This window comes from Tursiops truncatus, chromosome X, assembly GCF_011762595.2.
Source record: "Tursiops truncatus isolate mTurTru1 chromosome X, mTurTru1.mat.Y, whole genome shotgun sequence".
Classification (NCBI taxonomy): domain Eukaryota; kingdom Metazoa; phylum Chordata; class Mammalia; order Artiodactyla; family Delphinidae; genus Tursiops; species Tursiops truncatus.
In genome coordinates this window covers 66,687,361-66,705,023 of record NC_047055.1, presented here as the reverse complement: position 1 = coordinate 66,705,023, position 17,663 = coordinate 66,687,361, and the positions used below count along the sequence as shown (strand labels likewise).

The following is a 17,663-nucleotide window of genomic DNA, read 5'->3' as shown; positions in this document are numbered from 1 at the left end:
TCTTGCCTCCTTTATCAAAGATAAGGTGACCATATGTGCATGGGTTTATCTCTGAGCATGCTATCCTGTTCCATTGATCTGTATTTCTGTTTTTGTGCCAGTACCATACTTTCTTGATTACTATAGCTTTGGAGTATACTCTGAAGACATGGAGTCTGATTCCTCCAGCTCCATTTTTCTTTCTCAACATTGCTTTGGCTATTCGGGGTCTTTTGTGTTTCCATACAAATTGTGAAATTGTTGGTTCTAGTTCTGTGAAAAATGCCAGTCGTAGTTTGATAGGGATTGCATTGAATCTATAGATTGCTTTGGGCAGTATAGTCATTTTCACAATGTTGATTCTTCCAATCAAAGAACATGGTATATCTCTCCATCTATTTGTATCATCTTTAATTTGTTTCATCAGTGTCTTATAGTTTTCTGCATACGGTCTTTTGTCTTCTTAGGTAGGTTTATTCCTAGATATTTTATTCTTCTAGCTGCAATGGTAAATGGGAGTGTTTTCTTAATTTCACTTTCAGATTTTTCATCATTAGTGTATATGAATGCCAGAGATTTCTGTGCATTAATTTTGTATCCTGCTACTTTACCAAATTCATTGATTAGCTCTGGTAGCTTTCTGGTAGCATCTTTAGGATTCTCTATGTATAGTATCATGGCATCTGCAAACAGTGACAGCTTTACTTCTTCTTTTCCAATTTGGATTCCTTTTATTTCTTTTTGCTGTGGCTAAACCTTCCAATACTATGTTCCATAATATTGGTGAGAGTGGGCAACCTTGTCTTGTTCCTGATCTTAGTGGAAATGCTTTTCAGTTTTTCACCATTGAGGACTATGTTGGTTGTGGGTTTGTCATATCTGGACTTTATTATGCCGAGGTAAGTTCCCTGTATGCCTACTTTCTGGAGGGTTTTTAACATAAATGGGAGTTGAATTTTGTTGAAAGCTTTCTCTGCATCTACTGAGATGATCATATGGTTTTTCTCCTCCAGTTTGTTAATATGGTGTATCACATTGATTTGTGAATATTGAAGAATCCTTGCATTCCTGGGATAAATCCCACTTGATCATGGTGTATGATCCTTTTAATGTGTTGTTGGATTCTGTTCGCTAGTATTTTGTGGAGGATTTTTGCATCTAGGTTCATCAGTGATATTGGTCTGCAGTTTTCCTTCTTTGTGACATCTTTGTCTGGTTTTGGTATCCGGGTGATGGTGGCTTCGTAGAATGAGTTTGGGAGTGTTCCTCCCTTTGCTATATTTTGGAAGAGTTTGAGAAAGAGAGGTGTTAGCTCTTCCCTAAATGTTTCATAGAATTCGCCTGTGAAGCTATCTGGTCCTGGGCTTTTGTTTGCTGGAAATTTTTCATCACAGCTTCAATTTCAGTGCTTGTGATTGGTCTGTTCATATTTTCTATTTCTTCCTGGTTCAGTCTCAGAGGCTTGTGCATTTTTAAGAATTTGTCCATTTCTTCCAGGTTGTCCAATTTATTGGCATAGAGTTGCTTGTAGTGATCTCTCATGATCCTTTGTATTTCTGCAGTGTCAGTTGTTACTTCTCCTTTTTCATTTCTAATTTAAGTGATTTGAGTCTTCTCCCTTTTTTTCTTTATGAGTCTCATTAATGGTTTAAAATTTTTGTTTATATTCTCAAAGAACCAGCTTTTAGTTTTATTGACTTTTGCTATCATTTCCTTCATATCTTTTTCATTTATTTCTCATCTGACCTTTATGATTTCTTTTCTTCTGCTAACTTTCGGGTTTTTTTGTTCTTCTTTCTCTAATTGCTTTAGGTGTAAGGTTAGGTTGTTTATTTGAGATGTTTCTTGTTTCTTAAGGTAGGATTGTATTGCTATAAACTTCCTTCTTAGAACAGATTTTGCTGCATCCCATAGATTTTAGGTTGTCGTGTTTCCATTGTCATTTGTTTTTAGGTGTTTTTTGATTTCCTGTTCGACTTCTTCAGTGATCTCTTGGTTATTAAGTAGTGTATTATTTAGCCTCCATGTGTTCGTATTTTTTACAGACTTTTTCCTGTAATTGATATCTAGTCTCAAAACGTTGTGGTCAGAAAACATACTTGATAAGGTTTCAATTTTCTTAAATATACCAAGGCTTGATGTGTGAATCAAGATATGATCTATCCTGGAGAACGTTCCATGAGCACTTGAGAAGAAAGTGTATTGTGTTGCTTTTGGATGGAATGTCCTATATATATATATATGTATATATATTATGTCCATCTTGTTTAATGTATCATTTAAAGCTTGTGTTTCCTTATTTATTTTCATTTTGGATGATCTGTCCATTGGTGACAGTGGGGTGTTAAAGTCCCCTACTATGACTGTGTTACTGTCAATTTCCCCTTTTATTGCTGTTAGTATTCTTATTATGTATGAGGTGCTCCTATGTTGGGTGCATAAATATTTACAACTTTTATATCTGCTTCTTGGATCGATCCCTTGATCATTATGTGGTATCCTTCTTTGTCTCCTGTGATAGTCTGTTTTAAAGTCTATTTTGTCTGATATGAGAAACACCACTCCAGCTTTCTTTTGATTTCCATTTGCATGGAATATCTTTTTCCATCTCCTCACTTTCAGTCCACATGTGTTCCTAGGTCTGAAGTGGGTCTCTTGTAGACAGCACATATACGGGTCTTGTTTTTGTATCCATTCAGCCAGTGTTTGTCTTTTGGTGGGAGCATTTAATCCATTTAAGGTAATTATCGATATGTATGTTCCTATTATCATTTTCTTAATTGTCCTGAGTTTGTTATTGTAGGTATTTTTATTCTCGTGTGTTTCCCGCCTAGAGAAATTGCTTTAGCATTTGTTGTAAAGCTGGTTTGGTGGTGCTGAATTCTCCTAGCTTTTGCTTGTCTGTAAAGGTTTTAATTTCTCCATCAAATCTGAATGAGATCCTTGCTGGGTAGAATCATCTTGGTTGTAGGTTTTTCCCTTTCAACACTTTAAATATGTCCTGTTACTCCCTTCTGGCTTGCAGAGTTTCAGCTGAAGGATCAGCTGTTAACCTTATGGGGATTCCCTTGTGTGTTATTTGTTGTTTTTCCCTTGCTGCTTTTAAGAAATATTTTTGTATTTAATTTTTGATAGCTTGATTAATATGTGCCTTGGCGTGTTGCTCCTTGGATTTATCCTGTATGGGACTCTCTGTACTTCCTGGACTTGATTAACTATTTCCTTTCCCATGTTAGGGGAGTTTTCAACTATAATTTCTTCAAATATTTTCTCAGGCCCTTTCTTTTTCTCTTCTTCTTCTGCAACCCCTATAATTCGAATGTAGGTGTGGTTAATGTTGTCCCAGAGGTCTCTGAGACCGTCCTCAATTCTTTTCATTCTTTTTTCTTTATTTTGCTCTGCAGTAGTTATTTCCACTATTTTATCTTCCAGATCACTTATCCCGTCTTCTGCCTTAGTTATTCTGCTATTGATTCCTTCTAGAGATTTTTTTTATTTCTTTTATTGTGTTGTTCATCATTGTTGTTTGCTCTTTAGTTCTTCTATGTCCTTGTTGAACGTTTCTTGTATTTTCTCCATTCTATTACCAAGATTTTGGATCATCTTTACTATCTTTATTCTGAATTTTCAGGTAGATTGCCTATTTCCTCTTCATTTGGAAGGTTTGGTGGGATTTTACCTTGCTCCTTCATCTACTGTGTATTTCTCTGTCTTATCATTTTCCTTAACTTACTGTGTTTGGGGGTCTCCTTTTTGCAGGTTGCTGGTTCATAGTTCCCATTGTTTTTGGTGTCTGCCCCCAGTGGCTACAGTTTGTTCGGTGGGTTGTGTAGGCTTCCTGGTGGAGGGGAGTAGTGCCTGTCTTCTGATGGATGAGGCTGGATTTTGTCTTTCCTGTGAGCAGGTCCACATCTGGTGGTGTGTTTTGTGGTGTCTGTGACCTTATTATGATTTTAGGTGGCCTCTCAGCTGATGGGTGGTGTTGTGTTCATGTCTTTCTAGTTGTTTGGCATAGGGTGTCCAGAACTGTAGCTTGCTGGTCATTGAGTGCAGCTGGGTCTTGGCATTGATATGGAGATCTGTGGGAGATTTTCACCATTTGATATTACATGGAGTTGGGAGGTCTCTGCTGGATCAATGTCCTGAACTTGGCACTCCCACCTCAGAGGCACAGTCCTGACTCCTGGCCAGAGCCCCAAGAACCTGTCATCCACATGGCTCAGAATAAAAGAGAGAAAAAAAGAAAGAAATAGAGAAAAATATAAAATGAAATGAAGTTATTAAAATAAAAAATAATTATTAAAATTTTTTAAAAGTAATAAAAAAAAGAAAGAAGAGAGCAACCAAACCAAAAAACAAATCCACCAATGATAAGAAGAGCTAAAATGTATACTAAAAATAAATGAAAAGAAAACAGACCGACAGAACCGTAGGACAAATGGTAAAAGCAAAGCTATACAGAGAAAATCACACACAGAAGCATACACATACACACTCACAAAAAGAGAGAAAGGGGAAAATATATATATATCGTTGCTCCCAAAGTCCACCTCCTCAATTTGGGATGATTCGTTGTGTATTCAGGTATTCCACAGACGCAGGGTACATCAAGTTGATTGTGGAGATTTAATTCACTGCTCTTGAGGCTGCTTGGAGAAATTTCCCCTTCTCTTCTTTGTTCACACAGCTCCCAGGGTTCAGCTTTGGGTTTGGCCCCGCCTCTGCATGTAGGTTGCCTGAGGTCGTCTGTTCTTTGCTCACACAGGACGGCGTTAAAGTAGCAGCTGATTCAGGGGCTCTGGCTCACTCTGGCCAGGGGGAGGGAGGGGTACAGTATGCAGGGTGAGCCTGTGGCAGCAGAGGCCAGCGTGACGTTCCATCAGCCTGAGGCGTGCCCTGTTTTCTCCCTGGGAAGTTGTCCCTGGATCCCGGGACCCTGGCAGTGGCGGGCTGCACAGGCTCCCAGGAGGGGAGGTGTGGATAGTGACCCGTGCTTGCACACAGGCTTCTTGGTGGCTACAGCAGTAGCCTTAGCATCTCATGCCCATCTCTGGGGTCCGCACTGATAGCCGTGGCTCGCGCCCATCTCTGGAGCTCCTTTAAGCAGTGTTCTTAATCCCCTCTCCTCACGCACCACAAAACAAAGAGGGAAGAAAAAGTCTGTTGTCTCTTAGGCAGGTCCAGACTTTTTCCCAGACTCCCTCCCGGCTAGCTGTGGCACAGTAGCCCCCTTCAGGCTGTGTTCACGCAGCCAACCCCAGTCCTCTTCCTGCGATCCGAGCGATGCCCGAGCCTCAGCTCCCAGCCCCCACTCGCCCTGGTGGGTGAGCAGACAAGCCTCTCGGGTTGGTGAGTGCTGGTCGGCACCAATCCTCTGTGCGGGAATCTCTCTGCTTTGCCCTCTGCACCCCTGTTGCTGCGCTCTCCTCCGTGGCTCCAAAGCTTCCCCCATCCGCCACCCGCAGTCTCCGCCTGCAAAGCGGTTTCCTAGTGTTTGGAAACCTTTCCTCCTTCACAGCTCCCTCCTACTGGTTCAGGTCCCATCCCGATTCCCTTTTCCTTTTTTTCTTTTTTCTTTTGCCCTACCCAAGTACATGGGGAGTTTCTTGCCTTTTGGGAGGTCTGAGTTCTTCTGACAGCGTTCAGTAGGTGATCTGTAGGAGTTGTTCCACATGTAGATATATTTTTGATGTATTTGTGAGGAGGAAGGTGATCTCCACATCTTACTCTTCCGCCATCTTGAAGCTCCTCTCCTCTATTATTATTTTATTCTCTCTATTCCTCCCTTCAGTGTTGTTAATATGTGCTTGATATATTTAGATGCTTTAATGTTAGATGCATATATATTTACAACTGTCATATCCTCTTGATGAATTTACCTTTTTAGTATTATATAATGATCTACTTTGTCTCCACTTATGGTTGTTGACTTAAAGTCTATTTGCCTGATATATTGTAGATATCCTTGATCTCTTTTAGCTTCCATTTGCATGGAATATCTTTTTCCATCCCTTCACTTTAAGCTCATATGTATCCTTAAATCTTAAATGAGTCTCTTATAGGCATGTAACTGTGTCTTGCTGTTTTTTTATCCATTCAGCTACTCTATGTCTTTTGATTGGAGAATTTAACCAATTAACATTAGAAGTAATAATTGATAGGTAAGGATGCACTATACTAGTTTGTTAATTGTTTTCTGGCTGTTTTGTAGTTCCTTTATTCATCCTAAGTGTTTTCCTTTGTGGTTTGATTTCCTGTAGTAGTGTACTTTTATTTCCTTTTCTTTATCTTTTGTGTATCTGCTAGAGATTTTTGGGGGGGTTACCATGGAGCTTACATAAAACATCTTATATTTATAACATTCTATTTGAAGCTGTTAAGAAGTTAACTTCCACTGCATACATAAACACTATCATATTACTTCCTCCCCAACATTTTATGCGTTTGATTTCTCAATTTACATCACTTTATAGTGTATCCATTAAAAATATTTTACTCATAGTTATTTTTAATACTTTGTTTTTTAATCTTTATACCAGAGTTAAAAGTGATTTACACACCACCATTACAGTATTACAGTATTTTGAATTGTTCTATATATTAACCATTACCAGTGCATTTTTGTTTTACTTTCATAGGTTTTCACATTACTAATTGTCATCTTGTCATTTCATCTTCAACATTTCTTGTAAGGCACTTCTCCTAGGGATGAACTCCTTCAGGTTTTGTTTGGTGGAAAACTAACTCTCCTTCATTTCTGAAGGATGGCTTTGCTGGGTAAGACAACCTTTGTAAAAATGCTTGTAGTTTTTTCTACAGGCATTTTTAATATATCATTCCACTCTGTCCTGGCCTGCAAGATTTCTTCTCAGAAATCCACTGATGGCCTTATGCAGTTTCCCTTGTGATTGACCACTCTTTCTCTTTTTCTGCTTTCAAAACTCCTTGTCTTTGACTTTTGAAAGTTTGATTATAGCATGTCCTGGTAAAGTCCTCTTTTGGTTGAAACTGGGGACTTTTGAGCTTCATGTGCCTGGATATCCATATCTCTCCCCAAATTTCTGAAATTTTCAGCCATTATTTATTTAAATAAGCTTTCTGCCCCTTTCTCTCTTCTCCTTTTATCTCCATAATGCATATATTCTTATGCTTGATGGTGTCTCATAAGTCCCATGAACTGTCTTCACCCTTTCATTCTTTTTTCTTTTTGTTCCTCTAACTGGATAATTTCATATTACCTATGCTTGAGTTTTCAGGCTCTTTCTTCCGCTTCATCAAATCTGTTGTTGGTACTCTCTATATTATTTTTCCTTTCATTCATTGTATTTTTCAGCTCCAGAATTGTTTTTGTTCTTTTTTTAATGGTTTATCTCTATTTGTTTAACTTCTTGTTTTGTTCCTGATTTCGTTGTCTATCTGTGTTCTCTTGTAAACTGCCAAGTTCCTTAAAATAATTATTTTGATTTTTTTTATAGATCTCTTTGCAGTTGCTTACCAGGATATTGTGCTCCTTTGGTGGTGTTAGTTTTCCTTGAGTGTTTGCATTTCTTGTATCATTGCATGGATGTGTTCACATTTGATGTAGCAACCACTTCTTCCAGAATTTATGGACTGGTTTCAGTGGGGAAAGCCCTTCATCTATTGGTGGGTACAAGTCTGACAGCTGGGTGGGATGAAGCAGTTCTTACTCCAGGGAAGGTGCAGTCTCTGTGCAGCTCTGTCAGCTGTCATCAGCATCAGCAAAGATTGAAGGAGACGTTGGTGGCCAAGGCTGTGGGTGTCTGCAGAAGAAGTGTGGGCTGTTGAGGTCTTCAGTGGTAACAGCTTCTGGGGTCCTCCTGATACCTTTTTCTAGCATGGTGGAAGTCATGGCTGAGGGGATCCTTCGAGGCCCTGGGTCCAGTTTGTGGACACACTTACTGTGGTTGTGTCTACGATGTTTGATGCATGGGTGCCTATGGAGGAGCAATGGAGAGAGTCTGGAATGGAGGCATGCGTGAAGCCACTGGAGTGGCTCAGGGGTCTAGGGAGGTGGTGGTGTTAGTGCCTGGGGCACAGGCAACCTCACTGCAGTGTTGGTAATGGTGTGCAAGGTGCATGCACTTGCAGAGTAGATATGGAGCTATGGTCTGGATAGCAGGCATGCGTGGTGCATGGATGAGCCTGCTACAGTAGTGGCTTGGGTGTCCCATGTTTGAGCACTTGTGAAGCAGCTAATGGACCTGGGTTCTAGAGGGCAAGTACACCCACTGCAGCAGTGCTCTGGTTTCTGTGGTGCAGGCACTTGCAGATTGGCTGTGGATACAGGGTCCAGAGCATGTGCTCATGGAGTGATAGTGTCTCTAGTGTCTGGGCCATGGGATACCCTGCAGTGTCAGTGGCTCTGGTGTCTGAGTTATTGGTGTATGTGGAGTGGCCATGGAGCCAGTTTCTGGAGCATGGGCATGCATGGAGTCTGGTGGCAGGTGCTGGGGTCAGGTGGTAGGTACACATGGAGTGGCCATAGGTCTGGTGTCTAGGGCAAACACAGTGTTGGGGGGGGTGGCAGCCCTGGTACTAAGGCAGCACAACAGCAGCTTCTTCTTGTAGAGAAGTCTCAGCAGTGTCTCACTCCCTGGGGAGTCTGTGGCAATGTTGGCTGTTGGTTACTTCAGTGGCAAAAGCTGACAGTATCCTCTACAGAGCAGGCTGCTGGGGTCCACACCAACAAACACTATGGAGTCCTCTGCTGTTAAAGCTACAGAAATTCATGGCTGTCATGGGAGCTGTTGAGATCCTCAGAAGCAAAAGTTGCGAGGATCCTCCACAGAGGAGACCAGTGGGGACTGCATGGGCATCTGCCGCAGGGCTGATACTGATAGCCTCTGCCCTGTTTCTTTGTTCTTAGCCCTCTTCAGATGTCTCTGCCATGCTGATTTCCCCAGCAATCCTTTCTGTGTGGTTATTCTCCATTTTTTCCCCACTGTGTTGTTGCAGGCTCTTAATTAGATACTTGAGCCCCCCCAGGGATATTTTCATTTCTGTATAGCTGTCTGTTGTTTTTTGTGGGGGGGCGGGGATAGAGGCTGGTATCTCCTACTCTGCCATCTTTCTGACATCATTGAGTAGGTCTTTTTCTTCTCTGTGTCTTGTAACTGTTTTTGACTTAAAACCTCTTCGTGTGATATTAGTATGTCTACCCTTGCTCTCTTTTGATTACTATTTGCTTGGAATAACTTTTTCCATCCTTTCACTTTCAACCTATTTATGTCTTTGGCTCTAAAATGAGTCATTTGTAGACAGCATAAAGATAGATGATAATGTTTATCCATTATGCCAACGTCTGCCTTTTAATTGGATAGTTTAATCCATTTATATTTCAAATAATTACTCATAAGGAAGAACTTCTGCCATTTTCTATATAACCTATATCTCATGTTCCTCAATTCTTGCATTACTACCTTCCTTTGTGTTTTTTAAACATTTTATTTGAGTATAATTGATTTACAATGTTGTGTTAGTTTCAGGTGTACAGCAAAGTGATTCAGTTATACATATACATATATTCATTCTTTCTTTTCTCATATAGGTTATCACAGAATATTGAGTAGAGTTCCCTGTGCTATACAGTAGGTCCTTGTTGGTTATCTTATATGTAGTAGTGTGTGTATGTTCATCCCAAGCTCCTGATTTATCCCTCTCCACCATGTCTTCCCTTCAGTAACCATAAGTTTGTTTCCAATATCTGTGAGTCTGTCTCTGTTTTGTAAATAAGTTCATTTGCATCTTTTTTAAAATTAGAATCCACATATGAGAGATATCACATGATATTTGTCTTTCTCTGTGTTTAATTTTATTTTGTATGTGTATAATTTTGATCCCATAAATGGGAAAATTAAAACCAGTACTTTCCCTAATGTTTGGAGGCTGTTGAAACTTCTTCCATTGTTTTTTTTTTCCTACTTTGGAAACTAATCTGTTTCACAGTAGTCACATATTATAAATGCCTGATATGATTAGAATTTTTTATGCACCCTCCCAAATATTGCATGAAACACTTTCATTCAAGGGAACACAATTTGAAAATGATCAATTTAACTATTGTAATTTTTTCTAGTTGTCTCCTAGATTCTCACTGAGTCCTAAATTATTATAGTTTCATAGAATTGAAATAGATGAGTCCTCAGAATCCAAGTGTTTTCTTGTTTCTCTCAATCTATCACCAATACAGATAGTGGTTTCCTAGTCTTAAAGATATCCATGGCTGGTGATTTCACAAACTCCTTCAATAGACTATCTTATTCTTAATTTACATTTATCACTACAAGTCCTTTTTAAAGATCACCCTGAATCTCTCTTTTGTAATGGAAGGTTATTTGCTCCTCTTTTTGCCCTATTCTTGCCTTATTGACATTTCTACTTTCCTCTGTTTTTAGCCTTTGTGAAGTAACCAGTATTCTTACCTTCTGGTTTGGCTGTTGTGGGAGTGTAAAAATAGACTTCCAGTAGGTCCAGGTAAAGAACACAAAGATGGCATGGTAGAATATGAGGTAGATAACTGAAATTTAAGAAAAAAATCAGTGTTTATATTTTCATCCATTTCTAAGAGTTCAGTAAGATGTAAATCTCAACAAATCTCTATTTTGTTTTCCTATTACCAAGTATTTTCTAGTATTATTATGAAAGGTTAATTCTTACCTTTTTCCCATGCAGTGACAGAAACAATTTATAATGCCAAATTTGGAACCAGAGACTTTCTGGAAGTCGCGTATTTTAAAAGTTGCCATGTGATTCTGGGAGTAAAGGGGAAATGTCCTTTATGACAATGTGGGGGAAGCTACTGTTGCCAATTGTCATTCTCTCTGCCACTGTGGGTACTGAAAGATAATAATGATAGTATTTGCACAGTGCTATAGAGTTTACAATGTGATTTCATAATATTATCCAATTTTATTTTTCAACAAGTTTGTGAGATAGGTAACAGGATAAGGACAGTTGATTAACTATCAGGGGTAGTTGATTATCTGAAGTCACACAGCTACTATATAACATAGCCAGGTCTTAAACACAGGACTTCTGACTCTAAATCACAAGTTTTTGTTTCAGTAGCCCCAAAGACTACACACTTTTTTAAAAATATTTTTTATGTGGACCATTTTTAAAGTCTTTATTGAATTTGTTACAATATTACTTCTGTTTTTATATTATGGTTTTTTGGCTCCGAGGCATGTGGGATCTTAGCTCCCTGCCCAGGGACCGAACCCACACCGCCTGCATTGGAAAGCAAAGTCTTAACCACTGGACCGTCAGGGAAGTCCCCAAGACTACACACTTTTGAAATGTGAGTTGTACCTTTGAGACATTTGTGGCTCCCGACCACTTTTGTTTTTATATTCTTTGCCTCCTAGATCGCTCTTCTGATATGGGAAATTTCAGTATTCTTCAAAGAGGTCATTGTAAGACTGAAGGTCATTTTACTGTTTCATTGTGAGTCCTTGCATAGTAAGGTGTGATTACTTCAATCCATCAGGAAGACTCAAGGGAACGATGAGACTCAAGACCAAGTTAATAAGGCTGAGTCTCTCACATATTTATGACGGAATCGAAAAAAGCTGGCCCAGTGCTCCCAGCCCTGTGGTATAAGACCTTTTTAATGTGCTTGTTTTGAGTAATTATGAAATCTCATTTTGAAATTCAAGCAATAGAAAGTAAAAGTAAATGTCGACCACACACATATATCTAACCTCCCCCCTCTTCCTCCTAAGGCATAATACCTATTTTGTGTTTGATGTGTATGATTCCAGATCCTCTATTTGTATATGTTTATATAAGTATATAAACACAGTACACATATGGAATTTTTGTTATATTAAATTTTTTTCATTGTATTTTTGAAAGGTAATACACTCACAAGGTTCAAAATAGTACAGAGTGAAAAGTCTCCCTTCCATCGCTGTCCCTCAGCCACCCAGTTCCCCTCCCTGGAAGCCACAATTGTCACAGTGTCATGAGTTTATTCTGTATCCTATCAGATTTTATACATATAAAAGCACCAAAACAGTGTGCTTTTTCACACAAATAGCAGTATTCTGTACACACTGTTCTGCAACCCATTTCTTTTTCACCTGCTATAAGTTGGAGATCATTCCACGTAATATAACTTGGAGAGGGGGAGCTTCCTCATTCTCCTTTTAAAAAGTGGCATGGGATTCCATTGCATGAAGGTACCATAATTTATTTAACCAAATTGTCTCTGATGGAAACTTAGTTTTTCCCCTTCTCTTGCTAATACAAATAATGTTGTAATGAAAAGCTTTGTATACATGTCACTGGCACATGTACTAAAAATATGTATAGGATCAATTCCCTGAAGTGGGACTGCTAGATACAAACACAGGCCTTTTGATAGATACTGCCAAATTGCCATTTTAAAAGTTTTATTTACTTTACATTCTCCTCACCAATAAATGAGAGTAACTCTTCTTCCATAGCATAGTCCTTGTGAAACGTTATTAGAATTTTTTATCTTTGGCAAGACTTTTAAATTGTTTCTTTCTGTGTTATCCTTTGCTATGTTTTTGTTTCTTTGATTTTATGAGGTTTATACAGGGAAGATTCCATGACTATCTAAGTTACATGGGACATATAGTAACCTCTGTTCCTTCAGCGTGGAATGGGAGTATGGAACTTTTGGCTGCAAAGAAATTAAGAGAAAATAATTTTATGTTTACGTTCTCACTGTGCACTTCAAAGACAATAAAGTTCAGCAATTTGGATCACTTGAATGATGAGAACTAAACTCTTACACTTGGTAGTATTTTAAGCATATTTACTTTGCTTTAGTTCCAGTGATTGAGATGGGAAGTGTAGGATTTTAACTTGTTCTAGGTCATAGTACAAATCTATACCTGGCTTAATCATAGAACTAGAAATAGCTGGCTCCCATTTCTGCATTCCATGGTTTCATAGAAGTTATGAATACTTTATAGATGGATGGAAAATGAGGACTCATGAGGTCAAATGATTAAGTCAAAGTCATTCAGTAGATTGGCAGAATATACTATAGATTTCATAAAAATCTAGAGTTGGATGAGAACATAGAGATCATCTAGTTCAAAATCCTCATTTTATAGACAGGTAACTGAGGCCTAGAGAGGGTAAGTGACTTGATCAGGGTTACCCAGCAAAGTTACAGAAACACTGGGACCAGAATCCAGGTTTCCTCACCCCCAGTCCAGAGCTCTTTTCCCTAGAGGAGTGGTTCTCAAATTTTAGTGTGCATCAAAATCACTTTGGGAGATTATTAGAATGCAGATTCCCAAATTCTACACCAAAATATTCTGAGTCAGTAGTCTGTGATGGAGTCCAAGAATCTGCCAACTTCCCCAGGTAATTCTGAGGCAGAAGAACCATGAGAAATAGGGCCTTAGAGGTTATTGGGTTGTTCAGCTTACCATCCCAAGGAGGAAGCTCCTCTCCAAAATCCTTGACAGGCAATTACCATATCTCTGTCACATTTCATCCTGCAGTGAGTATTATGGATAGGCTTCGTGAGTCTCAATTTTATGTTTCTCCATATATATATATATAGTCTTCCTAAGCTATGGTCCCAAATGTATAGAAGTCCATTCTTTTACTGTCTTAAAAATGAGCAACATATTTCTCTATAATTACTAATTTTGTACCTAGAATAATCATCCCTATAAACTGCAAGGACACTGAGTCTTTCTTTTTAAGTGTGATGCTCTAGTGAGATTTCAGATAACTAGAGAAATCAAACAGCTTATGAACTGTATCCCTGAACTGCCACTACTCATTGACATTGGAATGAAATTGGAAAACATCTTTTTTAAGCAAACAGGCAAAGTAGAGCCCTTCGCTTATTTGGTAGTGATCACAGTCATGGGGCATCTGAAGCCGCTGAAGCTGTTTACCACATGAAAGCCAAAAGCCTTTCAAGTGTTCTTTTTTTCCTTCCATAATGTACAAAGGTTTTCAGGAGAAGGAGAAATCAGCCATAAGGAAATGACCAACTGTCAAAGAAAAATCCACCTCAGCATGCAGTTGTTCTGAATTTTGTCACTGTACTGCAATGTCAATATCCCATTGTGGGAATAGCTTCTGAAACGAGAATGACTACTTGAGCTTTTTCCCTGAAATAATGACTCATAAACTTCTTGATAAAAATTATGGAATCGAAACCACATGGTGGAAGCAGCATAAAGTTGTTATTAGCAACATCTTTGGTCAGCAGGATGCCTTTCTAGGTATTGCTCCCAGGGACTAATGAGAAGTGAATGATTTTGTGTGTATGTGTGTGCATGTGTATACATGTGTATACATTCTTGTGTGAATAAAAATGAATGCAGCAGATAGACTGTTCTGAATGCAGCAAGATCAGCACCAAAATGGGGAAAATAGGAAAATAATAATGCTTTACTATATATACTCAGACACATAAATGCTAAGGCTGTTGCTGTGGCAATTATCTAGCATACCTTTTTTCTTTAAAAAGCTATTGTTGGAAACTATGTTTAGTTTAAAAAGACACTATTTTCTGTAATATCTTTTATATCAATTGAAAAGCATTTTAGTTGGTAGAAGGGGGTGATGGGGAGATGGGTGCACCTTTCAATTACATACTATAATTCAAATAGAAATATCAGCTGTAGCTTTAGCAATTGAAAGAGTCCTCACTAAAATTCCCATTTTGGCTCAATATAGAAAATCCCAGATTATGATCAGGGGAAAATTGTCAACTAGATAGTCACTTCTCCCTTTGAATGGGATACCTAGTAAAGAGGTCTTGACTCTAATATTTGACTTCACTGCTTTACTTTACTTTCACTGCCTTACTTTACTTTCACTGCCTTAAAAGCTCTAACAAAGAGCTGAACCTTGTCTCTCAGCTATTTGAAGGAATGTTTGGAGACAATGGGGTTAGAGGCCCATAGGTTGTAATCAAGGAGCTAGGGACAATTCACAAGAATATAAGATTGGCTCAAGAGTTGTTTCTATGATTTAGTCACCCCTAGGAGAATACAAGATTTTCTAAATAGTTGTTTCTAAGGTTTAGCCAGCTACCCCCAGGAGTCTCTCTGATGGTGAAATCAAATTCTAGAGCCAAAACATGGCATCATGTTTTGAAAGAGCATGGTTTTCCTTATTGATACCAACTTCAAAAGTTAGGGTTGTCTCCAAGTATACTAATTTCCCCTAGCTACCCATCAGATATCTACCACTCATCAATTTATATAAACTTTTATGAAGCTGATTATGTCTTCAGTCTATACCAATTCTAGGGGGTGGTAAGTCTCATAAGTTTGTCAGCCACTGTGCAAAAGCAGGGCTTCATTTTAGTTGCCTTAAACTATTTTTCACTTTCAAAGAGTTTTCTAGTCCTGTGTATTGGAGTTTGGTAAACAACACAAAGCTAAAAAGATATATAGCCTTCGTATGTTTACAATCTTGGATTATAGCCCCTTTCAGTTTTTGTTTTTCCATGCTGAAGAGGCCTCTCTTTTTGGTCCGCTTTGGATATATATATATGTATATATATACATATATACATATATATATATATATACATACATACATACACACACACACACACACACACACACACACACAAACAACAACCACCTTGTCAGGTTGTGAGAACTAATTGACTTAAATACGGAAGTATCTCACATACTCTAAGGACTTAATTAACATCAGCTTTCTTCCTCTCCCATCCTTCCTCTTAAATCTTAGTGATCTGTTTTCTGACATATGGTGGTAAAAATTACACAGACTTCAGGGACAGACACACCATGGTTTTGTTCAAAAAGAGAAAAGTGGTTTGTTTCCAGTCCTCTTCTTGATAATATCTACTTAACATTTCATTGATTCATTCATCTTGGGGATAAAGAAGTACACAGAGCAACATTCATTGGGGAATTATCTTTGTCTACTTTCCTGGTTTAAAATGGATAGTTGAAATGTCATCATTCTGTATGTATCATATGGATTAAGTATAGCCCAAAGCCCCCATGTTGTCAGGGATATTCACAGAGGACACTGAAGCAGAACAGAGACACTTTACTGTCTTTATGGTGGCTAGGGATTTGTGAGCCAATTTTTCACTGGCTGGGGAAGTGGTAGAGTTTGTCAAAATCCCAGCTTGGTTCCCTCAGAATCTATTTCCTTTTGTTTATACAACCAATAAGAGCTCTACCTCATTAATATGATGTTGACTTGATTTATCTTAGTATTATAAAATTTTAGATTAGAAAGAGCCCTTGGATGTCATTTGGTCCAGCAGTCTCCATGATGAATAAATCTGCTTTGCATTATCCCTAACAATTGGTCACCCAACTTTCATTTGAACACCTGAAGTCACGGGAAACTTATCAACTCTCGGGCAGTCCATTCTATCGCTGGATAACTCTGATTGTTAGACATATCTTTGTCATATTAAACAGAAATATGCTTCCTGGTAATGCCCTCCTGTTGATCCTAATTTTTTTCCCATGGAGAGGAATCATATTTTCTTAAAAACATAGAGACTTGTATCTAGACATTTAAAGATCTCTTACAACTCAATAATAAGACAAACAATTCAAAAAAATTTGGCAGAAGACTTGGACACTTCATAAAAGAAGATATACAGATGGCAAACGAGCACATGAAAAGATGGTTATCATTAGTCATTACAGAGGGTAAATTAAAACCATAGGAGATACCACTTCATACACAAAAAACCTGACAACACTAAGTGACAGTGAAGATACAGAGCCACTGGACTTCTCATATCACTGATGGAGATATAAAATGGTAGGACTGCTTTGGAAAACAGTTTGGCAGTTTCTTATAAAGATAAACATAAAATTACCACAGAACCCAGCAATCCTACTCCTAGGTATTTACCCAAAAGAAATAAAAACACACATTTCCACAAAGGCCTGTACATGTATATTCTTATCAATTTTATTTATAATAGCCAAAAACTGAAAACAACCCAAATGCTCATCAGCTGATGAATGAATAAGCAAACTGTAGTACATTTATTATACAGAACACTACTCAGCAATAAAAAGGAACAAACTACTCATACATGCACTGACAAGGATGAATCTTAAATGCATACTGCTAAATAAAGAAGCCAGATACAAAAAGCTATGCATTGTAATATTCAATTTATATGACATTCTGAAAAAGGTAAAACTATAGGGACAGAAAACTGATTATTGGTTGCCAGGGTGGAAAGTCAGAGAACTCTGGGGAAAGGCGATATTTTGAGGGTAATGTAAATATTCTATATCTTGATGGTAGTGGTGTTTACATCATTGTATACATTTGTCAAAACTCAACAACCTGTACACTAATAAGGTGTGATTCTTATTGTATGTAAATCATATCTCAATAAACCTGACAAAAACAAAGAGATTTTAAAATGGGCCTTTTCCAAGGTAAAGTGATGCAGCCACAAGCCAAGGAACAAAGGCAGTCACTGGAAGCTGGAAAAGATAAGATTCGGAATCTCCTCTTGAGCCTCTGGAGGGAGCATGGCCTGCCGATGCCTTGATTTCAGACTTTTGCCCTCCAGGTCCATGAAAGTATAAATTTCTGTTGGTTTATGTCACTATGCTTATAGTAATTAGTAATGGCAGCCCTAGCAAACTAATATACTCACTATACTCAGTTTTCTCATCTGTAAATGGGCA

At 38.3% G+C, this 17,663-nt stretch overlaps 1 protein-coding gene across 2 annotated transcripts in view; it reads right to left on the bottom strand.

Annotated features, from left to right (window-relative positions):
* The window catches only part of ZDHHC15 (zDHHC palmitoyltransferase 15), a 146,925-nt gene that overhangs the window by 109,539 nt on the left and 19,723 nt on the right, over positions 1 to 17,663 (bottom strand). For both annotated transcript variants that reach the window (XM_073799443.1, XM_033849454.2), the window contains exon 3: positions 10,422 to 10,516. In XM_073799443.1, coding sequence (XP_073655544.1) covers positions 10,422 to 10,516 — 95 coding nt within the window. The remainder of the gene's footprint in view (positions 1 to 10,421; positions 10,517 to 17,663) is intronic.